This window comes from Simochromis diagramma, unplaced genomic scaffold, assembly GCF_900408965.1.
Source record: "Simochromis diagramma unplaced genomic scaffold, fSimDia1.1 OVJJ01000361.1, whole genome shotgun sequence".
NCBI lineage: Eukaryota > Metazoa > Chordata > Actinopteri > Cichliformes > Cichlidae > Simochromis > Simochromis diagramma.
The window spans coordinates 5868984-5892763 of NW_024386860.1; the positions used below are offsets into that span (position 1 = coordinate 5868984).

A 23780-nucleotide genomic window follows, 5' to 3' on the forward strand; every position below is an offset into this window, starting at 1 on the left:
ACTGCAGTTTGGATAGGCTCCAGTGTTGCTCAAGTTCAGATAGTTATAGACACAATATGCCCCCTATGTTTTGCTCCTAAGAAACATGATTAAATTCCTGCATGTCTACTGCTTCACCACTGAGAAATGCACATACTTCAGTTTGCTTGTTTGAATCTTCCTGTTACCCATGTTTACAACGCAAAAGCCAGACACCAAAGCCTGAAACAAAAGTACAGTGGGATGCAAAAGTTTGGGCAACCTTGTTAATAGTCATTATTTTCTTGTATAAATTGTTGGTTGTTACAATAAAAAAAAATGTCAGTTAAATATATCATATAGGAGACACACACCGTGATATTTGAGAAATGAAAAGAAGTTTATTGGATTTACAGAAAGTGTGCAATAATTGTTTAAGCAAAATCATGCAGGTGCACAAATTTGGGCACTGTTGTCATTTTAGTGATTCCAAAACCTTTAGAACTAATTATTGGAACTCAGATTGGCTTGGTAAGCTCAGTGACCCCTGACCTACATACACAGGTGAATCCAATAATGAGAAAGAGTATTTAAGAGGGTCAATTGTAAGGTTCCCTCCTCTTTTAATTTTCTCTGAAGAGTAGGAACATGGGGGTCTCAAAACAACTCTCAAATGACCTGAAGACAAAGACTGTTCACCATCATGGTTTGGGGGAAGGATACAGAAAGCTGTCTCAAAGATTTAAGTTGTCTGTTTCCACAGTTAGGAACATATTGAGAAAATGGAAGACCACAGGCTCAGTTCAAGTTAAGGCTTGAAGTGGCAGACCAAGAAAAATCTCGGATAGACAGAAGTGACGAATGGTGAGAACAGTCAGAGTCAACCCACAGACCAGCACCAAAGACCTACAACATCATCTTGCAGCAGATGGAGTCACTGTGCATCGTTCAACCATTTGGCGCACTTTACACAAGGAGATGTTGTATGCAAGAGTGAAGCCTTTTCTCTGCCCACAGCACAAACAGAGCCGCTTGAGGTTTGCTAAAGCACATTTGGACAAGCCAGCTTCATTCTGGAATAAGGTGCTGTGGACTGATGAAACTAAAATTGAGTTATTTGGGCATAAGAAGGGGTGTTATGCATGGAGGAAAAAGAACACAGCATTCCAAGAAAAACACCTGCTGCCTACAGTAAAATATGTGGTCATCAAGACAACGACCCAAAACACTGCTCAAAATCCACTAAGGCATTCATGCAGAGGAAAAAGTACAACGTTCTGGAACGGCCATCTCAGCCCAGACCTGAATATTATTGAAAATCTGTGGTGTGTGTTAAAGAGCGCTGTCCATGCTCAGAAGCCATCAAACCTGAATGAACTAGAGATGTTTTGTAAAGAGGAATGGTCCAAAATACCTTCAACCACAATCCAGACTCTCATTGGAACCTACAGGAAGCCTTTAGAGGCTGTAATTTCTTCAAAAGGCGGATCTACTTCATATTGATTTCATTTCTTTTTTTGTGGTGCTCAAATTTATGCACCTGCCTGATTTTGTTTAAACAATTATTGCACACTTTCTGTAAATCCAATAAACTTCATTTCACTTCTCAAATATCACGGTGTGTGTCTCCTATATGATATATTTAACTGACATTTTTTATTGTAACAACCAACAATTTATACAGGAAAATAACGACTATTAACAAGGTTGCCCAAACTTTTGCATCCCACTGTATAACTGAGACTTATGGAAAATTCAAAACATCTACAAGTATTTCATGATGAAGCCGAGTGAGATCTGTAGGTTGGCACTTGAGTGGAGAAAAGCATAAATTGGCGAATGTGTTCACAAGAATCAGAATCCATTCTGCTGACAAGCATATGGGCATAATGGTAATGAATGAGGTGAATATGATCAAGTGTAGAGGTTTGATCAAGGCAATGGCATTGCTGTAGTGTGACCAGAAACATAGGGGAGACCTGGAGGGTTCTGATATTATTAGATCACATGAAAATCTGCAAATCAGCACCATAAGAGGAGGGGGGGAAGTATTCAATAAGCAAATATCAAATAACACATACAATTGAATATTTACCTGTTAAATTTGATACAGGTTGCCCATTATTTACTACATAACTAGTTGAAGTCATAATTGCCTGGTCTTGCAATGATGCTTGCTCTCTTGGCTCCATTTATACTCATGTGTGATTAAATGCCTTTATGCTAACAACAGATTGTTACCTGGTATGCACTCAACCCACCAGCTGACAATCCCAGCAGCCCAGTGTCTCTGTCACCCTGGCATGAGTCCTTCCCACCTTCAGGGAGTTCAGCATAGGACATGTTATTTGTTAATTCTGGTATTTGATGTGTCTCCTGGTCCACCATCTGGTAATACACATGCTCATGTTTGAAAGACCAAAACCAGAAACCAGCCTAAAAACAAAAATACAGCAGTGACTTCCTGTAAATCTTTTCCACAAAATTAGTGAAATTTATACATGTTGTTACTTAGGGGAGCAGAACAAATTCAAAAATTTATGAGGAAAAATGTTTACTCCTATTAGATAAATATGACACTTTAAAAATAATCAAATGTATTTATTTACCTCTAATTTCAGTTAGGTATGTAGCACCCTCCTCTGGCAAACATATGGGAATTACACATGAGATTATGAGCTCTACTTTTGAACTTTGATCAAGTCAGTACCATTGCTGTAGTCTGTACTGCTGGAGTTGTTGTACTCAGGGTGAAAATAGACTGAGCTGCTTACTGAAGAGAGCGCTGAAATGTTCTGATATCATTAAGTTACATAAAAATCTGAAACCAGCAGGATGAGAGGATAAGGTTGAGAATATTGGGGAGACTGGATTTGTCCGTGCATGACAGGCTCAGTGGTGGACAGCTGCCGGCACTCACTCACTGAAAACCACAGACACCTGGAAAAGTGAAAAAATCAGAGCGCTGGAGCTGAGTCAGTCGTCCAAAGTTGATGCAAACAGAACAAGAGTAAATAAAGTCAAAGGAGCTTGCAAAGAAAAGTGTCTGGACTTCTTTAAGTTGCTTGAAGACGTTTCACCTCTCATCCGAGAAGCTTCTTCAGTTCTAAGGTCAAATGGTGGAGAGTCCCAGATTTAAACCTAGTGGGAGTATCCCCCCACAGAGGGACAAAAGGACCCCTGATGATCCTCTAATCACCTGAGCAAGGTGTGAAACTGGGTGTGGGTCCCAATCAGCCAGGGTTTCGAGTGAGTTCATTGTGAAACCTGGCCCCACCTTATCATGTGATTTCCTGAGGTCAGATGGCCCAGGATGTGAGTGGGCGTTAAGGCGTCTGGGAAGGGATCTCAAAACTGGATTATAGATGGCAGACAGTTGGTGTCGTAAACCACCGCCTCTGTTCAAAGATGGTCGCTCACAATGGACATAGATGGCTTCTTTCACTCCTCTTTCAAACCATCTGTCCTCTCTGTCCAAAATGTGAACATTGGCATCCTCGAAAGAGTGTCCTTTATCCTTAAGATGCAGATGGACTGCTGAGTCTTGTCCTGTGGAGGTGGCTCTTCTATGTTGTTTAAATCTGGGACTCCCCACCATTTGACCTTAGAACTGAAGAAGCTTCTCGGATGAGAGGTGAAACGTCTTCAAGCAACTTAAAGAAGTCCAGACGTTTTTCTTTGCAAGCTCCTTTGACTACAATGACCTGGATGACTGAGAACCTTCACAGACACAAGAGCAAATAAAGTGATGCAATCGCTGATTTTTATTTTCATTTTAACATCAACTTTCTTTTAACACCAAACTGGTTTCTTCTATATTACTAACAATTTGCTCACCTTGTTTAATTTTAACAGCTTCATGTCTAGAACATTGGTTGTAGACGGAGCATAATGATTAAAAAAAACACCATATAACAAAAAGCTCTAAAATCTTGATAGGTTTTGTGAGCTAAATTGGAAATTCACAAAAGAAAAAGAAAAATCTTTAATGCAAAAAACAAATTAAAAAATCTTCATCACACTCACCAAATGATGCAGTGGGTCCAGCCCATGTTGCTAAAGCTGCTGGTGTAGATTTTACTGCCAGGAAGAAGAGGTCTCAGACTGGACTGAACTCATGAAATGTCACACGGAAGATGATAGCTCGTTATTTACATGGAATTGAAACGGACTTTTTGTCTGAAAGCTTCTCCCTTTTTCTTTCTTGTTGCTTTGGCCAACCAAGTAGAAACATGATCTGTATGGGAGAAAAATAATGAAAAATATGCACTCGAATGTTGGCACCTAAAACACACCAAAAGAAATTAAAAGTTCGTCTCAATTACAAACCCGTAGAGAATTGAGCGAAGAAAAGCACGTGGAAAGAGAGCGGGCCTTCTTTGTTAGAGTGGGATGAAATGACTGATGATGTGTTTATCATTTTCAAAATGGGAGGATTTTATTAATCTTAGACACAAGAAAAAAAACACATGCAGATCTGCATTAACTGTCTTTATTCAAACACAGTAAAAGACAGGCCTTACAGGGATTTAAAGACAATGCATTGACTTACAGACAGTATTTTTTCGTTGTTTCCAGAAAGCAGAAAAATCAGAAACTGAATTTATAGTTTTTAATGAAATCTAGATTATAAATTCTCAAATCAAACTCCACAACAGAGTGAAAATAGTATAATATTTATTGTCCAAATGTTTTGTCTCATCTTATATTTACACCTTGTTGTATTGAATTACTGTAACTTTAGTTCTCCTGCATGGTCTTCTGGATCCAGTTCAGGTAATTAGCGACTCTGGTATAGACTCCATATGTGCCCTTTCTTCCACACTCAACCCCCCAGCTGACAATCCCAGCAGCCCAGTGTCGCCCATCTTTAGTCAGAGTGAAGGGGCTTCCACTGTCACCCTGGCATGAGTCCTTCCCACCTTCAGGGAGTCCAGCGCAAAACATGTTATTTGTTAAGTCTGGTATGTTGTTCCTTCTTCTCCTTGCTAAACTGATTGAATCCCTGCATGTCTGCTGGTCCACCACTGGGAGATAAACATACTTCAGTTGATTTGTTAGAATGCGACGATTATTCTCGTTTGTAACACCAAAGCCAGACACCAGCCTGAAAGAATACAAAACACATTCATTGTGGGCTCAGTAAATTTTTTACTAATCCAGAACCTAAAAGATAATAGCTTGTCAAAATAAAGTGGTTAACAAACAACGAGAGCACTTAAAAGTAACATCAAATTTTATACAGGGTAGATGACATTAAAGAGACTTCAAAATCATTATGACACAATAATAGTTTGTTTACCCCATCACGCCAGTATCATATGTGGCTCCTGGTTCTGGCAAACACACTGGCATTACAGATGAGTTGAATGTGAGTGTGTCTTCCAGTTTGATCAGGGCAATGTCATTGTTGAAGTCTACATTGTTGGGGTTGTTGTACTCAGGGTGAACATGGATTGAGGCAGCAGACAGAGGAGATTTCTCGAGGGCTTTTACCTCATTAAGTCCCATGAAAATCTGCAAGTCAATATCATAAAAGGAAAGATTTACCAAGGGAATCCCAATCAGACAGAGATCATGCAAAGTAATCCTCACAGTCAACTACTTACCCGTACAGATTCATTTGATACTGCCACTCCCCTCTTTACTACATTAGTTGCTGCTGTCATAACCCACCGGTCTCCAATCACCATGCCTCCTGCCCTGTCTCCACTTACACTCAGTAGCACTTGCCAGGGGATTGTATTATCTGGAGCATCCTGGCCTCCAAAGATCCTCTGATACACATTGATGTGATTTGTTGGCTGACCACAAACTGGATAAGATGAACAGAACTCAGGTGCATGCAAGCAAAGGCTTCATGCTTTCATTTTGAAGTCCTAAATTTGTTATTAGAGTATTTTATTTTGACAGCACATCAGTACCTGCTATGCAGGTTGGGAGAGGGAGTTGCCACTGCCCGTCGCTTTGACACATGGCTGAGAATGTCTTAATCTCTTGTTGTCCCTGAAAATATATGACTGTTACACACATTTTCTAATTGACAAATTCACCGAAGAAAAAACCTAAAGAAAAATGAAGAAAGATCTGCTTCTGTTGCTCAAACACAGACACATGCAGATAGCAAAAAAAACTCTATAAATATCCTGTGAGGGAAAAGAGGCTGTTAATAAAGTTCACTGATGCACACTGTAGTAAACAATGAAATGTCATATTACCATCATCAACTTGTATTCTTGGTCACAAGTGACATGGATCGAGTCTCCACTAAAGTATTCATTTAAATCAGGAGTGATCCTGCCTTTTGTCACACTCCCTGGGTGTGGACATTTCACCTCTGTAAAGAACGCAGCAACCAAACATGAATGAACAGCATGAGAAAAATAGTTTTAAACTGCTAACGTGGAAATGCCACCTCTCCTCCTCACCATGTGTGCTATATTGCAGGCTCCAGCCGTTGCTCAGACCTTCCTCCTCAGTGTGGTAGTCCAGCCTGACTGTACTTGAGTTCGTAACTATCAGACCAGGACTCTTTGTTCCACAAAGTTTCATAGCTAATCTGCCTGGAATGGTCACCTATGAGGGGAGAGATAGTGGAAGGCTACATACAGACCAGAGGAGCATGGTTTGTAACTTTTAATCCCTGTGGGTACCGCGAGTCGTTACCTGTAAAAAGTGACCTTGGCAGCTTGAACCATGCTGATTATCTTTATTATCAATGTGAAAATTGTCTCTGAAGTTGAGCGTCACGATGAATCTGGGCTCCACAGAGATGATGTACTTGCAGGAGAGAAAAGGGGGTGAGGGTTTAGGATACCCTGGACTGGACAGATGTCCTTCATGCTTGTCAAAAACACACCCACCACAGGACACTGGGCAAGAACCAAAGGTCAGTATAATAATAACAGTAAGAGAATCAGTAATCAGCATACCACCTCAACCATATTCTAGCGACTGAGCTTCATATGACAAGTATTAATGTACAAAAAGGCCTAATTTCTTGTATTCGACACTTACACAGACATGTGCGCTGGTCTAAATGAAGCTTGTAACCACTGTGGCAGGAGCAGTGGTAGGACCCAGCAGTGTTGATACAGATTTGAGAGCAAAGTGGACCTGAATCCAGTCCTGGGTCTGTTTTGGAACACTCGTCTATGTCTATTAAAAGAATATTTACTGTGTTAAACTTTTCCTGAAGCTGTTGATGAAATAGTACATTAATGGGAGTTGGAAAATTTCAGGAAAACTGTACCTATTGCCTTATACGTGGCAGAAAAACCAGTATGTTGTTGATGCTCTGGTGTAGAGTCACTTGTTTGGAATACGAGAGTCAGTTTGTTGCCTGGAGAAAGGATCGTCTCGTCACCATGGTGATCAGTAGAGTTTCCCTGGCCACAAAACTTTCCCAAAACCTTTTCATCGTAGAAAAACTGGAAAATTAAGTCAAAACTCATGTTAACAAACTGCTTTTGTAAAAAAAAAAAAAAAAATTCTAAACCAACGTCTTAATTCAAATTAACTTCCAATCAAACTGAATGAATGAATACACTAAAATTGAAAACTGCAATATAAAAAGTTTTGTGTCTTGTTTGAAATATTTTTTAAATTCAGATCTAATCAAAGCTCTGACTGTGAGAGAGTCTTGACTGCAGTCTGCAGAAGCTTTAATATCCAGATGTGTTAAAGACAGCTGGATCTGGTAACCCCTGGGAACCCAGAGGTCCCATTGCTTTTGCAGGAAGGGAGGATATGGTCGAGGATATTGGGGAGACTGAAGTTGTCCTTGCATTTCAGGCTCAGTATTGGACAGCTGCTGGCACTCGCTCACTGAAAACCACAGACACCTGGAAAAGTGAATAAACAGAGAGCTGGAGCTGAGTCAGTCGTCCAAAGTTGATGCAAACAGAACAAGAGCAAATAAAGTGACACAATCGCTGATTTTTATTTTAATTTTAACATCAACTTTCTTCAATCACCAAGCTGATTTCTTCTACATTACTAACAATTTGTTCAACGTCTTCAACTTTAACAGCTATATGTCTAGAACATTGGTTGTAGATGAAGCATAATGATTAAAAAAACATCATATAACAAAAAGCTCTGCAATTCTGATAGGCTCCATGAGCTTAATGAGAAATTCACCGAAATAAAAGATTCTTTAATACAACAAACAAATTAAAAAATCTTCATCACACTCACCAAATGATGCAGTGGGTCCAGCCCATGTTTGTAAAGCTCTGGTGTCGATTGTACTTCCAGAAGAGATGTCTCAGACTGGAATGAACCATGACTGTCACACAGAAGATGATTAGCTGTATTTAGCACTGGAATTTGAACTGGACTTTTTGTCTTCAAGCTTTTTTTTCTTTGTTTGCTTTGGCAAAACCAAGTAGAAACATGATCTGTATGGGAGAAAAAATGCCAATAATGCCTCGAACATGGTTGCACATAAAAACCAAAAGAATTTAAGTTCGTATCAAGTACAAACCTGTAGAGAATGAGCCGAAGGAAAAGCACGTGGAAAGAGAGCGGGCCTTCTTTGCATATAAAAGTATTGCTTAGTAATGTTAGAGTGGGATGAAATGACTATTGATGTGGTTATTGTTTTTAAAGTGGGAGGATTTGATTAATCTTAGACACAAGAAAAACCCCCACATGCAGATCTGCATTAACTGTCTTTATTCAAACGTGGTAAAAGACAGGCTTTGTAGGGATTTAAAGACAATGCATTGACTTACAGACAGTAAATCTATAACTGAATTTATAGAGTTTTTAAATGAAATATGGATTAAAAATTCTCAAATCAAACTCCACAGAGAGTCAGAGATTAATACATCAGCCTATTGTGCAATTTTTTTTCTCATCGTGTATTTACACCTTGTTGTTCTGAATTACTGTAACTTTAGTTCTCCTGCATGGTCTTCTGGATCCAGTTCAGGTAATTAGCGACTCTGGTATAGACTCCATATGTGCCCTTTCTTCCACACTCAACCCCCCAGCTGACAATCCCAGCAGCCCATTGTCGCCCATCTTTAGTCAGAGTGAAGGGGCCCCCAGAGTCACCCTGGCATGAGTCCTTCCCACCTTCAGGGAGTCCAGCGCAAAACATGTTATTTGTTAAGTCTGGTATGTTGTTATTTCTTCTCCTTGCCGAAGTGACTGAATCCCTGCATGTCTGCTGGTCCACCACTGGGAGATAAACATACTTCAGTTGATTTGTTAGAATGCGACGATTATTCTCGTTTGTAACACCAAAGCCAGACACCAGCCTGAAAGAATACAAAACACATTCATTGTGGGCTCAGTAAATTTTTTACTGATCCAGAACCTAAAAGATAATAGCTTGTTAACTTAAACTGGTTAAAAAAACAACGAGGGCACTTAAAAGTAACATCAAATTTTATACAGTGTAGATGACATTAAAGAGACTTCAAAATCATTATGACACAATAGCAGTTTGTTTACCCCATCACACCAGTATCATATGTGGCTCCTGGTTCTGGCAAACACACTGGCATTACAGATGAGTCGAATGTGAGTGTGACATTCAGTTTGATCAGGGCAATGTCATTGTTGTAGTCTACATAGTTGGGGTTGTTGTACTCAGGGTGAACATGGATTGAGGCAGCTGACAGAGGAGATTTCTCGAGGGCTTTTACCTCATTAAGTCCCATGAAAATCTGCAAGTCAATATCATAAAAGGAAACATTTACCAAGGGAATCCCAATCAGACAAAGATCATGCAAAGTAATCCTCACAGTCAACTACTTACCCGTAGAGTTTCATTTGATACCACCGCTCCCTTATTTACTACATAATGAGCTGCTGTCATAATCCACCGATCTCCAATCACCATGCCTCCTGCCCTGTCTCCACTTACACTCAGTAGCACTTGCCAGGGGATTGTATTATCTGGAGCATCCTGGCCTCCAAAGATCCTCTGATACACATTGATGTGATTTGTTGGCTGACCACAGACTGAATTGGATACAAACTTACATATAAATCTCACACATCAATTTCCCATTAAATTAACCATTTGATCTTCATCAAGTTTTGCAGGATGGAAATGTATACCTGGTAAACAAAGTGGACTGTCAATAACTTCATGGGTTGATCTCCATTTCCTGTCTGCATCACATGTGAAGTTAACTGAGGAGCAGAAGAAGAAACAATGTGACTTTTACATTTTTTTTTGCTGATCCTCAAGAGTTTCAGTTCTCCCCCTTGTGGAAGAAATGTAAAGGGTATATATTTCCAGTTAAATCATGTTAGCATTTAAATCTTATTTAAGTTTTGTTGTTTTATGGTAGTATATATCATGTATCATCATATCAGTATGTCATGATAGTTTGACTGAATGAGAATCGCACATTATGGTTAATGGAGCCTGCTAATAGTAAAGTTTCAGAACTGTGCAAAAGGAAAGTAATGAACAGTAGGAATCCAAAACAGATTACACTATTAACATCTCACCGTTTGCATCCCCAAGGAGAGAGTAAAATGGTTCATTGCAGCGATACTGAATAACAGAAAGATACTGATTCTGAAACCCAGAAAGGAAGGCCACGCCTCCGTTCAGCAAGGGGTCAGGTTCTCCGCAATCAATTACTGCACAGGAACAAAACAAGAAAATACAACAAAATGCTTTTTGTCTGTGAACACTAGTATGGATGGAGAAGACTTTGTGTATATATGCTTAGAGACGACCTACTGTGGCATTCTGGCAGAGGAAGGTGCCACTGCCCATTGCTTTGGCAAATGGAAGAGAAACTCTCCATCTCCCGACCATTCTTTAAAGAAGGGTATAAAAACCATGTTTTACATTATAGACAGTAACCAGGAAACAATTATTTTGTTTTTCACTGTTAAAAAACACAATTTCAACTAACCATCATCAGCTTGTATCCTTGATCGCAGCGTACATAGATGTAATCTCTGAAGAGATATTCACTCAAATTAGGAGTGACCCTGCCTTTAGCTACACTTCCAGGTGATGGACACTTCATCCCTGGAAACAGCAAAAACAATCAAACATATATTTTACACTGAGATTTAAACCCAGAAGGACAACCAGGAGAACTGCAGTTGCTTGATGACATGTTACTGTGTGTGCTGTAGTCGAGGCTCCAGCCATTGCTCTGTCCTTCATCATCAATGTGGTATTCCAGCTTGACCATGTTTGAGTTTGTGACTATCGGTCCTGGGCTCGTTCTGCCACATAGCTTTGTGGGCTGTTCGTCTCTGACAGTCAACTTTTTAGGAGAGAGTAGTGCACAGTTTATTAATTGTATGACATATAGAGACATTTTTATTTCCTGTGATTTTGATGAATCTAGGTGTGCTGAAATCGCTCGCCATTACCTCCAACCAGTGATGGAGACATTGCGGGCCCTCTGGGCTGTCCATGCTCTCAATGTGGAAGTTGTCAGTAAAGTTTAGAGTAATAGTGAAGCCCTCTTGTACAGAAATGACATACTGACAGGACACAGCATGAGGTGGGTGATTAGGGTATCCCGGACTGAACAGATGCCCCTCTGGTTCATCAAATATACCACCGCCACAGGATACTGGGCATGAGAGAGAGGGAAGAAACTGAGAAAGTTTACCCTCTTAATGAATTGACTGAAGTGTTTGAGGATAATTTGGGGAGTCCTTACACAATGTTTTAAGTCCAGAATCAAAAAAGTGATAATAATTAGTGCTGTTTGATGACCCAACTGCCTCCAACATTAAACCCAGACTCCCCATCCTCTCCTCTTTTTTATAGTGCTTTTGGTAATCTTGAGATCCTACATGTTTGAATGTGTTTGTGAAGTGGAGCTAAGTTCTCCCAGCAGACTCCAGTTTGATGGTCTGAGCGCACATTCGTTGGAAGCATCTTCATGGTACTCACACACACAGGTGCGCTGATCAGAGCGAAGTTCATAGCCATGATGACAGGAGCAGAGATATGAGCCAAGAGTGTTGAGGCAGATCTGAGAGCAGAGTGGCCCTGAGCCATCTCCCGGCTCTGGTGCAGAACATTCATCTATGTCTAATAATGAGAAGTCATTACGTTAGTGTGAGTTGGCGCAGCAGTAAAAGAAGGAAGTGCAAGAAGCAGAGGTGGAGGAGCTACCTATTGCATGGTACTGGGCAGAGAAGCCCAGATTCTGGTGGGCCTCCGGGTTGTTGCTGTCTGATTGAAAGATGAGGGTGAGACTGTTTCCTGGAGACAAGATGGGCTCGTTGCCTGGGTGATGCCCATCAGCAGAATTCTCACTGCCACAAAATTTCCAGAGGGCCTTCTCTTTGTAGAAAACCTAAAGGATCAAAGAATAAAATCCTACATGAAAATAAGGCAAAATCCAGAAGATGAAAATTTATGTTCAGTTCATGGGTTCTTCATTTAAATGTCTAAGATGGTTAAAAGTGCCAGAAAGGCCAAACATAATCCAATGACCCGCCAGAACTAATGCTAAGTTTAGTTAAGTCAACATCAAACTGGATATAGTAATGCAGAGAGAAAAATCTGTTCAGTTATGTGTCCCTCTACCATCTTAAATTCTGTGCAACGTCACAGTAAAGACTGACTCTGAAACTTTCTGTCATAGCAGCAGCGATACAATCTGCTGATAAGCTACAGCTATCTGTTGCTGTTGTCTCCAGTGGTTATACACTGTTGTAAAATTTTAACTTACAATTATCACAATCAACAAGATGATCACGGTGATTACCAGGGTTATCATAGTTTCAGTTTAGTCTTTTTTAAGTATTATTGTATGGATGTATATTTCAGAGGCAAGATTCAGAAAAATCAAGTACTACAATAAAAACACGCATTTTTGAAAGCAGTTGACTGACAGTCCTTTAGATATCCAAAGTCTCATTAAACATGTTTGGCAACATCTCATCAGACAAGTGTCGATAAAATTTTGTGACTCTGCAATTATATTTTATTTTAATTTCCCAACTTTAAAAAATAATTTCAGTTAGTTTTAATTTTATTCAAAAGTTTTTCAAAACTTTTACATCTAGTTTTAACTATAATAACCTTGTTAATTACCTTGACAGAAACATGAAAACATATGTAAGTGGTAAACTCAAATCAGGTTGTCAAGCGTTACTCTTGAATCATATTTGGGTTTTCACCTTAAGCTATTTATTAATATTATGATTTTTAGGGTAATTCTGTATATGTATTGAAATATGGGTCTGACTGTAAGTGAGTCGTAGTAGCAGTTCGCAGAAGCTTCAATATCCAAATGTGTGAAGGTGAGTCGAATCTGGTAGCCCTCAGGGACAACGAGGTCCCACTGCTCCTGCAGGTTGGGAGGGTAAGGCTGAGGGTACAGAGGGGATTGGACCTTCCCGTACATTTGAGGCTCTGGTTCTGGCAGAGGTGAGCACTCACACAGGGACACATACAGAAACCTAGAAAGGTACAAAAAAGGAAAGAGTTTGATCTGTTTATCAGTCTGCAGTCATCTGATCTGCCAGTCCAAAGTTGATACAAACAGAGAAGAACAAACACAGTGGCACAATCGACACCACTGTGCAACTAATATAATATTGTCAAGACTGCATATATATGGCATACTGACTGATGAATAAAAATATAAAACACTGTTCATCTAAAGTGAATTCTTGCAGATTATCAGTATAAAAACACAAGTAATTCTCCACTATTTGCAGCTACATGATTTTAAAATTTCTGCTCAAAAGTGGAAATTTATGACCAAAAAAGGGATTTTAGGAGATATTTGACAACTTGAAAATGTCTAATCCACTTACCAGATGATACAAGAGGCCCAGCGCATTTTCCAATTAACCGTATCCATGAGTGAACTGGTCGGCTGCTGCGAGAGCAAATGTCTCACATTCAAGTAAAACATTAATGTCACAAAGTCTGTCGTTTCCAGTGTTTAGCAACTCTCTACGTTAATGCCAGGAATTGTTTATCTTGGCAAAATCAAGCAACTCTAAATTGCAGATAAACAGGAAAATATTTGTTCTAAACTAGAGAACGAGACAGACTTTCAAATTCTACATCTAACAATTTAACATAAACTCATGCGATTTTTGAGCACAATTATCATATGAGAATAATGAACTGAGCATGGTTTATTTCACTGTCTAATCCACGCTAAATCCTCATCCTACCACTAGAGGGCGGCATTAACAGTTTTTTAGGCATCCTTGATCACCGCAAGTGTTTTCAGAGTTTAACTTGAGGCCAAGCAGACATGCCGAAACGTCTGGATGTTAAAATAGCAGGTGAAGCAACTGATTTCCAGAATGAGGAATCAGATTCATCAAGTATGTGGATGTGTTTGTTGCCTGTCATTATTTATATCAGCATGTGGTTTATTTCTGCCCTCAAAATAGCATCAGTGTTTCAGTTTCTGAAGGCGAACTGAAACAACCTGTTCCTCTCTGCTTTACCTTAGAATGTTTTGCATTAGTTCCCATAAGTCTGACGCTCTTTAGTCTTGTGTTCTTGTGTTTGTTTAACATTGTTAGTTGCCAAAACGGACTGATCTGAGTGTAGAGGAGGCCGCCACGCTGTTATTTTACAGACCACTAGAGGGGGCCACCAACAAAAATTACTATTGAAAGGTTTACATTCTTTATCTGGTCGCAACAACCATGTATATTTCTCAATTTTATTTAATTTAGCTCCTCCCAGCAAAAGCATCCTAAAACTTTAACTGATCGAGGCATAGAAAATCTGTTATTTTAAGTTGACAGAGACAGGAGTCAGCTATAATTTGATACAAAATTAGAAAGTCTGTTACAATGATGCTAACTGGCTAACACATTTTAATACAGATACATTTAATACACATTTTAATAAAAATAATGACTATTTCTTAATGTTTTTTATTAAAAAGTAGTACAAAGGATAATCGGGATTCATTCATTATTATTATTAGTAGTAGTAGTAGTAAAAACTACAAAGGGATAAACCTATGGGAAAGAGTTGGTGAAGCTAGGCTGACAGGTGATGGTCACTGAGCAAGAAAGCGAACTACAGATGCTATTTTTGCTCTGAGAGTTTTGATGGAGAAGTCTAGAAAAGGTCAGGAGGAATTGCACTGTGTTGTTGATTATCTTGAGAAAGCATAAGATAGAGTTCAAAGAAAGGAAGTGTGGTTCTGCATGAGGAAGAGTGGCAGAGTGAGGGTGAAAGTGAGGGTGGTGCAGGACATGTATGAGGACAACAAGGCAGTGGTGAGGGGTGTGATATGAGTGACAGACTGGTTTAAGATTGGGGTGGGATGATATCAGGGGTCAGCTCTGATCCACTGGACAGGTTGACAGATGAGGTCAAGCAGAGTCTCCGGGCCTGTGATTGTATGATGCTTGCAGATGACATAGTGAGGAAAATGGAAGATTTCCAAGATAATAATGAGACTTACGTGCTTGAAAAGAGAGCAACTGGGCGTTCCTTTCTTGTCTTTTTTAATTGAAAAAAAATGTCTCCTGTCATCCAAGAGGCTTGTCCAGTTCTAAGACCAAAGCGTGTAGAGCTCCCAAATATTTAAACCCTTGACCTACTTTCAATCATGTGCGTCATCTCATGAACCAAGGCAAACTCCTAATCAGAATATTTTATTAAACCCAGAGAAAATTCTGTGGTCCCAGTTGGTCCAAGACAGTAAAAATAGTAACAAATGAGTTAAAGTACTATATTAAATAATACATGACATTACAAAATATTGCTCAGTAGCTCCAATGATACAAATATCTCTAATATATAAAGGTATATGGCGTGCAACGTCTGCAGTGTGTACCTGTGCTTTTAAATGGAATCCTGTTTGCAAATGACCTTAAAATAAGGGGAATGGGTCAGAGGTGTAGATGACACCATCGTGACACCTTGAACTACCTTATCACATGATCTATTGAGGTCACCTGGTGTAAGATGTGAGTCGGGGTTGAAGTGTCTGGGAAGGCATCTAAAGACTGAGAGCGTGTGAGCCACCCCCTCTGTTCAGTGATGGTCATTTACAGTTTTAAATCATCTGTTTTCTCGGTCCAAAATGTGAACTCATTCCTTGAAAGAGGGACCTTTATACTTTAGTTGTAACTGTATAGCGGAGTCTTGTACTGTCGAGGTGGCTTTTAGTAGTGAGAGCTGTTATGATGTACAGTTTGGAGATGGTAGCAAAAAGACAGGAGGCAGAGCTGAAGGTTTGAAGACTTTCACTGGGAGTGACCGAGAAGAACAGGGTTAGAAATTTGAGGACCAGCTCAGGCTGAGTTGGTTTTGACATCTGCGGAGAAGGGATGGTGGACGTATTGGACAGAGGATGTCAGACAGGAGGAAAAGAGGAAGACCAGAGAGAAACTTCATGGATGAGCTGAAGGAGAACATGCAGAGAGCTGGTGTGGTAGAGGAGGTTAGGTTTAGATGAAAGCAGATGTTGCACTGTGGGGTTTTTTTTTTCAGCCGTTCAGCACTTTGGTCAGCAGCTGGGTTTTTTTTAATGTGGTATACAAATAAATTTGACTTGACTTGAATTAAATGCTCACACTATTTACATTTATCGCGTCATTCTTTGTAACTATATTGTTTTCAGTGCATGCCAACCAACCCCATACAATAATTTCATTTGTGTCATTTCTAAATATTAACTGGTTCCTGTGATTTACATAAGCTTTCATAGACTTCACTATGAGAAAAATGAGCAGGACATTGAAATAAGGCCAAATCTATCATGTATTTATTTATTTTTAGGTCTGTGTGTTTTAAAGTATATTTATTGCCTTCATGAGCTCTGACTCTCACAGTCTGTGGTCTCACATGCAGCTGGCTAGTTTGACTTGTGGGCGTTTAGCTGGATGTTTGATTCTCCTTTATATCATCTTAAGTTTTCTGTCACAGTGTAGTTCGGTTTAGGAAGTGAAACCACTCGGCTGAATCTAGGACAGCTCAGCAACCTGTGCGAGAGATAACCAAAAATTCAAACTTACCCCATGTGCACCGTCTACAGCTGCCAACATCTGTTGCTGTTGAAGGCCAAAGCAAAGCAACTGAATTCTGTTTGTTTTTTAAACACAAGCATCTCTCTCTCACACCATTTAACTCAGTTTCTTTGGGTCTTGCAATCATCCGATTGGCGAGACGGCCTCGCAGTTTGATCATGTGTTAAAGTATGCACATTCATGCATTGATCATTTTTGTATTCGGAAAAGAAATACAGGTGAATGTATGGGGAAAAAAACATATAACGGGCAGTTAATAAGTTCAGTTTTGTTTTGGATGGATGGATTTACAGTAAGTAATATGTGTCACCACTAAGCGGCAGTAGAGCATCACTACCCCTAATGAGGAAGTGAGACTGGAGCCATGATTTGTTTTCGTAATGAGCTGAGGGTTGTTTTTAATTATAGTTTAGTTTTTTTTAAAGAGCATATTGGCTGCAGTATTAATCAGAACAACTTTTATGAAGATTGCACTGCTGTGACGCTAGAACATGCTTCTCATACTGATGTTAAACACTGCAGTGTCAGGGATTAGGCCGATGGTTTGTGGCTGTCTAAAAATAAGTGCACTTCTCCTGTGTGGCTCTGTCAGGCTGTTGGTTTGAGGGCCTTGTTTTCAGTTGTCATGCACTATTATGCAGACACTGTCATGCAATATCGGAACAATACACCACTTCTTATAGAGTGTGTCTGTATGTTATAACAGTAGATATCATAGCCAGACCTCTGCCACAAAAATAACAAATAACTGAAGAATTATTTTGAAAAAATAAATTGTTTAAAAAAAATAATAGGCAAATTGGTTAATTAATTCAATACTGAGAGCAACATCTGGAGCTACTGGTGTTAGTTTTTTAATGTGAGAAAGCTTGTTTGTCTGTAAAGCACTGTTATGATCCTCTAATTTATGGTTCTAACTACATTAGAAATGAGTACATCGGAAGGACAGCTCAGGTTAAGCGATTTGAAAATAAAGAGGGACGATGTCGAGATGGTTTGGACATGTGCAGAGGAGGCGTAGTGGATATGTATTGGACAAAGGATACTGAAGATGGAGCTGCCGGGCAGGAAGAAAAAGAGGAAGGTGGATGTAGTGAAGGAAGGACACGCAGAGGGTTTGTGTGACAGAAGAAGATGCTATAGACTATAGAGACAGGGTGATATGGAGGCAGATGATCTGCTGTGGCAACCCCTAAAAGAAGCACCGGAAAGGAAAAGAAGATCATAGCCTGCTGTCACTCATAGGGAAAATATACTGATTATACAAGAGTTTTTAAAAATGCAGCTTTGTGTGTCTCTTAACTAATAGGGATTAAATAATTGAAAACACGCACACACACACAGATTGTCTGCAGATGATTTGCAAACATTTCTCTTTAATAGGAAACAATGTAGAAATAACAAGCTGTTCTGATTGTGTTATTTATTTTGGTACATTTGATTATAAGGTTGCGGTCTTTATTTTATAAGCAAAGTAATTTTTTAAAATGTGAATCAGCCCTGAAAATGATTTTATTATCGTATATAACAGAGTGTATTCTTCATTATTTATTTTACTTTCTCTCTGATTCTTCTGCCTCTACTCTCTCTATTGTCTGCTTAATCCACTTCACATAATTCCCTACCTTGGTATAATAACCCTTGTTCACTATTTTAGTTGAGTCTCGTTGGGGAATCCGACAGCGAGCTCCCCATGACACAACCCCAGTCAGATAGTAAGGCCCACTGCTAGAAGACAACATGGGCAAAACAAAAGGACCTCCACTGTCTCCCTGACAACTGTCCTTCCCGCTGTCTCCAGCACAGAACATGTTATTACTGAAACTCATGGAGTTCCCACGTGAAGTGACAGGTGTATTCTCACACTCTCTGCGTGAGTAGGCTGAAACATGAGCATATTTTAAAAAAACTGATGGCCTGTCTGTTCTCTGTCTTCCCCCAGCCTGACACTGTACCTTGTTCATTTTCCAGCACACCACTGTTTTCTTCTGGCAGACAAATGGGAAGCAGGTTTGGGCCTAATGTGATTCTGGAGGTGAATCTTATAAGAGCAATATCATTGTTAAAATCAGTGCGTGCACTTCCAGTGATCCCCTTTCTGTAGCCAGGATGAATTATGATCCTGTTAGTGATCAAGGAAGGTGCGCTTGGGGCATTTGTTGTCCTTCTATCTATCAGTCCGCCAAAGACTCTCAAAGGGCTGTTCTCATGCCCATCCACAACATGAGCCGCTGTCACAGCCCACTGATCATTTATCAGGGATGCTCCTCCTCTGCTGGGCTCTTTTATGAATAGCTGCCATGGTATTTCTCCCAGTTTTGCATCCTGACCTCCCAAAATTCTTCCTGTACCTGCTATCAGTGTTTCAGGCTGCCCACACACTGAAACAAATAGAAGTCATCATTAAACCCAGAGCTCCAAACAAATAGTGACATTGAAAAACAGAAGGAATACATCCGTACCTGGAAGACATTTTGGAAACTCTGCATTTCCGTTAGTTGATATCCATTCGCCACTGGCCCCGCAAATGAATGTGTCTGAAAAGAGTCAAGGAGAAATTTGCTAAAGGAATAAGAGATCTAGATACTAGAAAAGGTATGAGCAAAAACGTCCTGTAATCACCATCTCCTTCCAGCGTGTAGTACTTTGAGCTGCAGCTAAACTGGATCTGGTCTTTATATTGAGTTTGTGGGTCATCTGAACCCACCAACTGAAGAATACCATCTTCCGGTATATCAGGAAGTCCACAATTGACCACTATATATGAGAAAAAATGATACTGAGTGTGAAAAAAACAAGTAGACACAAACAGAAAAATCTAAAATTAATTGTAGTCAGACTCACATCCACAGGTGTAGCTGGGAGTCCATACGCCTGTGCTATGGCACATTGCATTGAACTCTGATTTCACATCATGGATGCCTTTATCCTTAATAAAATGAGAATGTAATTTAATTTAGAATTCAATTTATTTAATAAATTAAATATTTACATCAAATGTCAAGGATACACTTCAGATTTCTTTCTGCACTCACATCATTTACAACATAGCCCTCTTCACAAGTGACCTTCACTTCTTCACCACGATTATATTCTGCTTTCTTGGGAGTCACGGTGGAGTGTGAGGTCACCACTGCTGGACAGACCTTATCTGCAATTAAGATGTGAGAAGAAGAGTCACAGTCCTTTCCAACAAACATTCAAACAGATGCTCTTTACCAGCTGTGTCTGAGATGAGGAGGCTGCAGTACCTCTGGTCCTGAAGCTGAGGTGGAATCCTTTGTTGGTGCCAAAGTCGTCAGTGGTGAAACGGATCGTGAGCTTGTTTGTGTGAGTGAGAAATGGCGATTCGGGAGGCGTGTTGCCACAGAACGGTCCCAGAGTCCCAGAGGGAGTCTCAATCTGCAAACAAAACAACACAGGCACTGTCACCAAGTTCAAGTTTATAGACTTTCTTTAAGATGCAGACGTGCAGCACCTGTCAAGAATTTGAACACAACTGCTCAATCGATGTGCGAGACTATCCGTTTATAGCATTCTGACATGGACGTTTAAAAAAAGAAAACCCTTATAAAAAAAAAAAAAAGAAATCATTAGGCCCACAACAGTGTGTTGTCCTCCCAGCTACAGAGGAAGACCAGCCTTAGAAATCACATATTATAACCCACCTCAATGCTTTCCAGACATAAGGTTGCACTTAAAAACTGGATTTATGGTTTGCATCTGCTTATGTGGTTACTGATACAAGTCTAAGGTGTGATAGTCTGTTAACCAGCATGACTACCACAGTATCCTGCAGTGGTTTGTGCTCAGTGGGATGATTATTCATTTCTGAAAAAGACCTAATGACCTAAAACACACCTCCAGGCTCTATGAGGGATCTTTGACCACAAACCTCCACAGCCTCCTGTCCTTATTGTAACTGAGACTACACAGCAGCAGCCAACAAGATCGTCAATTTTAGAAGGCGACAGACTTAAAAAAAAAGTCACAACATTTAAGTAACATGTTGCCAGAAAATGCATACAGGAGGCTTTCAGATAAAAATGATTGAAGTCAATTACAGAGAAATCCTGGAGGAAATTCTGAAGGTGCATACAGCAGGGTGGTGACGTTGTTAGCACCATTTCCGCTGAATGTGCTTACAGCAGGTTGGTGACGTTGTTAGCACCATTTCCTCAAAGAAAGAGGGGCCTGGGCTTCAAGCCCCAGCAGGGCCCTTCTCTCTCTGGAGTTTGCACATTTTTCCCACCGCTTTGGGGGTTTTCTTCTGGAGCTCTGGTTTGTCTTGGTACCAGCTGTACTCACCCTCCCTCCCCCTTTTGGTTAGCGCTTGTCTCAGGTATCTCACAAAAGAGATTCTGAATCTCGAATAGTTTCACTTCCTGGTTAAGGGCTAAAAAACTGCTGTTACTTGGTGAACGACATGGGCTCTGAATGTAAGAACTGAGGCCTGATATGACCTTAAAAATATCAGCCTTAAAGTTCCTGTGTAGATGACTAAGTCCACACCATGAAAATGACAAAAGACGTGATGTCTAACACTGACAAAGAACTACCCTAACTTATATTTCTAGCACTTATCCATTTATTATTTTATTATTTGGGAGAAAATTTATCTCAAATGTCATTAGAGACTCTTTTTCTGTGGCTCTGAAACAAGAAACAACAACAGTACAACAACAAAATTATAATTAGGTTATATGTCAAATTGAAACTAAACAAGATGAGATCAATGTACACAGGAATGGTACACAAAGAAAAAACCCAAATGTGTAACACAGAGAGACCATAAAACGTCAAAAATAGGATGACTGTCTGTTGTCAAATCCATGGTTACAACACTTTTTTTTCTGAACTTCCTCTTTGTTTATTGATATGTAAAGTTAAAGTTTCTGGGGGGAACACACACACAGCTTCGAGAGGTATTTGCATATTCTGAGTCATCACTTACTCTCAGTGCATCTATGCATTGACCATTGGGGCCTTGTTCCACATCAAAAACGTCCGAGAATTCGAGCTCCACCTGAGACTGGGAGTCCACGAGCAGCGTGTACTGGCAGTTTGCGTTCTCTGCATACGAGTTGGGCCAGGAAGGACTGGATATGATACCTTTGCTCTTTCCTGACAGGTCCTTATTGCAGTTCACTGTGAACATGAGAGATCATTGCCATTACCTTCATTTTAACAAAAGCATAAGTTTTACACAATCAGTACCTTCCCAAAAATCTCCCCACAATACTTCTGCTTCCTCTATTTTCCCATTTTCACTTCTCTTTGTGTATTTTTGTCTCCTTCAGACGTGTTAAATCCTGATTCTGTTGAATGTTTGGAAGCAAATTTGATTATTTGTACCAGTGCAAGTGTGGTTGTCCACATCCAGGTGGTAGCCGTGGCGACAGGAGCAGTGGTACCCTCCGATGAAGTTGTGACAGAACTGGGTGCATTGGTTGATTTCGTTATCCTTGCATTCGTCATAGTCTAACAGAGGGAATGAGCTAACGGTTAAACGCAGAAAAGCATTAAAAAAAAAAAAAACAATTCCTTGGAATGACTTGTAACATTTTAACAGAAGTCATAACTCAACAAGTGATCAAACAGCAAATGTTTGTTCATCTCGACAGAGTGACAACAAAAATCCTTGACATTTTGCATCTCTTGCATTAAAAAAAATCAGAGAAAACCACAGTTTCGCATCAGTTCTCCTGGTTTGTATTCTAGGTAACATGTGTGGCAAAAGTCTTCAGTAGAGGAACAAGAGTCTACTGATACTAGACGAGGTTTAGGTGAGACATCAGTCACGTTAGTGTCGTCAGCACTTTTTTTTTTGCAGTGCAAGAAAGACAGAATCTTGCACACAAATGTTTTTTAATCTTATGTTTTCTTTATTAAACAAAAAGCTTTTTACACTGTGATTTATTCTCTAAAAATGACTTCCTTGAAATATGATTACAAAAGTATAAGTATATTTCCACAAGCTGAGCTCCTTCTGCAGATTTCTACTCTGATTCTCACCTTGGGTTGTATAAAAGCCTCTAAAGCCGGTGTGCCTCTTTATGTTTGAGTAGTCCGAGTGGAACGAAAGGGCGAGGCAGCCACCCGGGGGCGAGAAAAGTGCAGGATTTACAGTGGACTGAAGCTCCTCAAATTCCTTTGTGCCACACAAAACGGAAATTAAGTTTCCATTTGAAAAGATCTGAGGGGGGAAAAAAAGATGAGAGGCATAATGAGAAAATAGTATGTGGCAGGTATTAACATCATTTAATATTCTTGATATGGTAAGATATCCTCTTACCTTCACTGCATCATTTTCACAGTCGATACTGTCCTCCAGGTCCAGGTGGATGAACCTTATGGAGAGGCTGTGACCTTTGGGGGCGCACCTGCTCCAATTTAGACTAGCATGAGGCAAGTACCCATTGGGATAACCTGGAGACTCCACCCATCCCAGCAGCATGCAGTACGTGGAGTGGAAGAGCGGGAGAAGCAGGAGACTGAAGAAAATGGTGTAAAGCAAAAAATAAATATAAGGGTAAAGAATTTTTTTTTTTTTAAAAGTAGCGTTAAACAGAAACAGAAATTAAGTAGTTGGATGTCAGAGACAGACACTCTGTAATCACTCTTTGCACATCTATTGTGGTAATTAAACAAATTCAAACCCACCTTGATCTTAACATCTTGTCCTGATCAAATCTCTTCTCAAATAAAGCATTTGAACATGTCTCCTTCCTCTTTTCATATTAATTTCTATTTCACCCTCTTCCTGCTGCCCCCTTCCTCTCTTGCTTATGTTTTGCACCCGTAAGCATTTATAAATCTATTTCTAGATCATTTCTTTATGCATCTAC

At 39.9% G+C, this 23780-nt stretch overlaps 2 protein-coding genes across 2 annotated transcripts; both read right to left on the reverse strand.

The window, feature by feature from the left end:
• Positions 1 to 4430: 4430 nt before the first annotated feature.
• Positions 4431 to 8291, reverse strand: LOC120732453 (complement C1r subcomponent-like). Its single transcript, XM_040030065.1, has 11 exons — positions 8158 to 8291; positions 7589 to 7802; positions 7211 to 7388; positions 6976 to 7116; positions 6625 to 6830; positions 6387 to 6534; positions 6177 to 6295; positions 5883 to 5964; positions 5568 to 5773; positions 5261 to 5475; positions 4431 to 5065 (listed from the first exon to the last, which is right to left on the reverse strand). The coding sequence occupies exons 1-11, from the start codon at positions 8244 to 8246 to the stop codon at positions 4699 to 4701; spliced, it is 1965 nt and encodes a 654-aa protein (XP_039885999.1). The 5' UTR covers positions 8247 to 8291; the 3' UTR covers positions 4431 to 4698.
• Positions 8292 to 8753: 462 nt separating this feature from the next.
• Positions 8754 to 23719, reverse strand: LOC120733041. Its single transcript, XM_040031037.1, is given in 25 exon segments — positions 8754 to 9227; positions 9424 to 9638; positions 9731 to 9936; positions 10036 to 10110; positions 10435 to 10569; positions 10673 to 10751; positions 10851 to 10969; positions 11066 to 11213; positions 11323 to 11528; positions 11855 to 11995; positions 12080 to 12263; positions 13161 to 13374; positions 13735 to 13865; positions 18489 to 18840; positions 18842 to 19313; positions 19395 to 19469; positions 19555 to 19689; positions 19777 to 19861; positions 19968 to 20083; positions 20184 to 20334; positions 21887 to 22080; positions 22288 to 22413; positions 22948 to 23128; positions 23228 to 23426; positions 23596 to 23719. Coding segments are annotated over 25 exon segments (4320 nt in total). The 5' UTR covers positions 23610 to 23719; the 3' UTR covers positions 8754 to 8860.
• Between the last annotated feature and the right edge of the window lie 61 nt (positions 23720 to 23780).

Coding starts and splice junctions, on each gene's coding strand:
- LOC120732453 (XM_040030065.1), bottom strand. CDS start 8,246: ATGGTTCATTCCAGTCTGAGACATCTCTTCTGGAAGTACAATCGACAC. Junction 7,803..8,157: donor TGGACCCACTGCATCATTTG/GTGAGTGTGATG, acceptor TCACTTTTCCAG/GTGTCTGTGGTTTTCAGTGA. Junction 6,296..6,386: donor CCTGCAATATAGCACACATG/GTGAGGAGGAGA, acceptor CGTTCTTTACAG/AGGTGAAATGTCCACACCCA.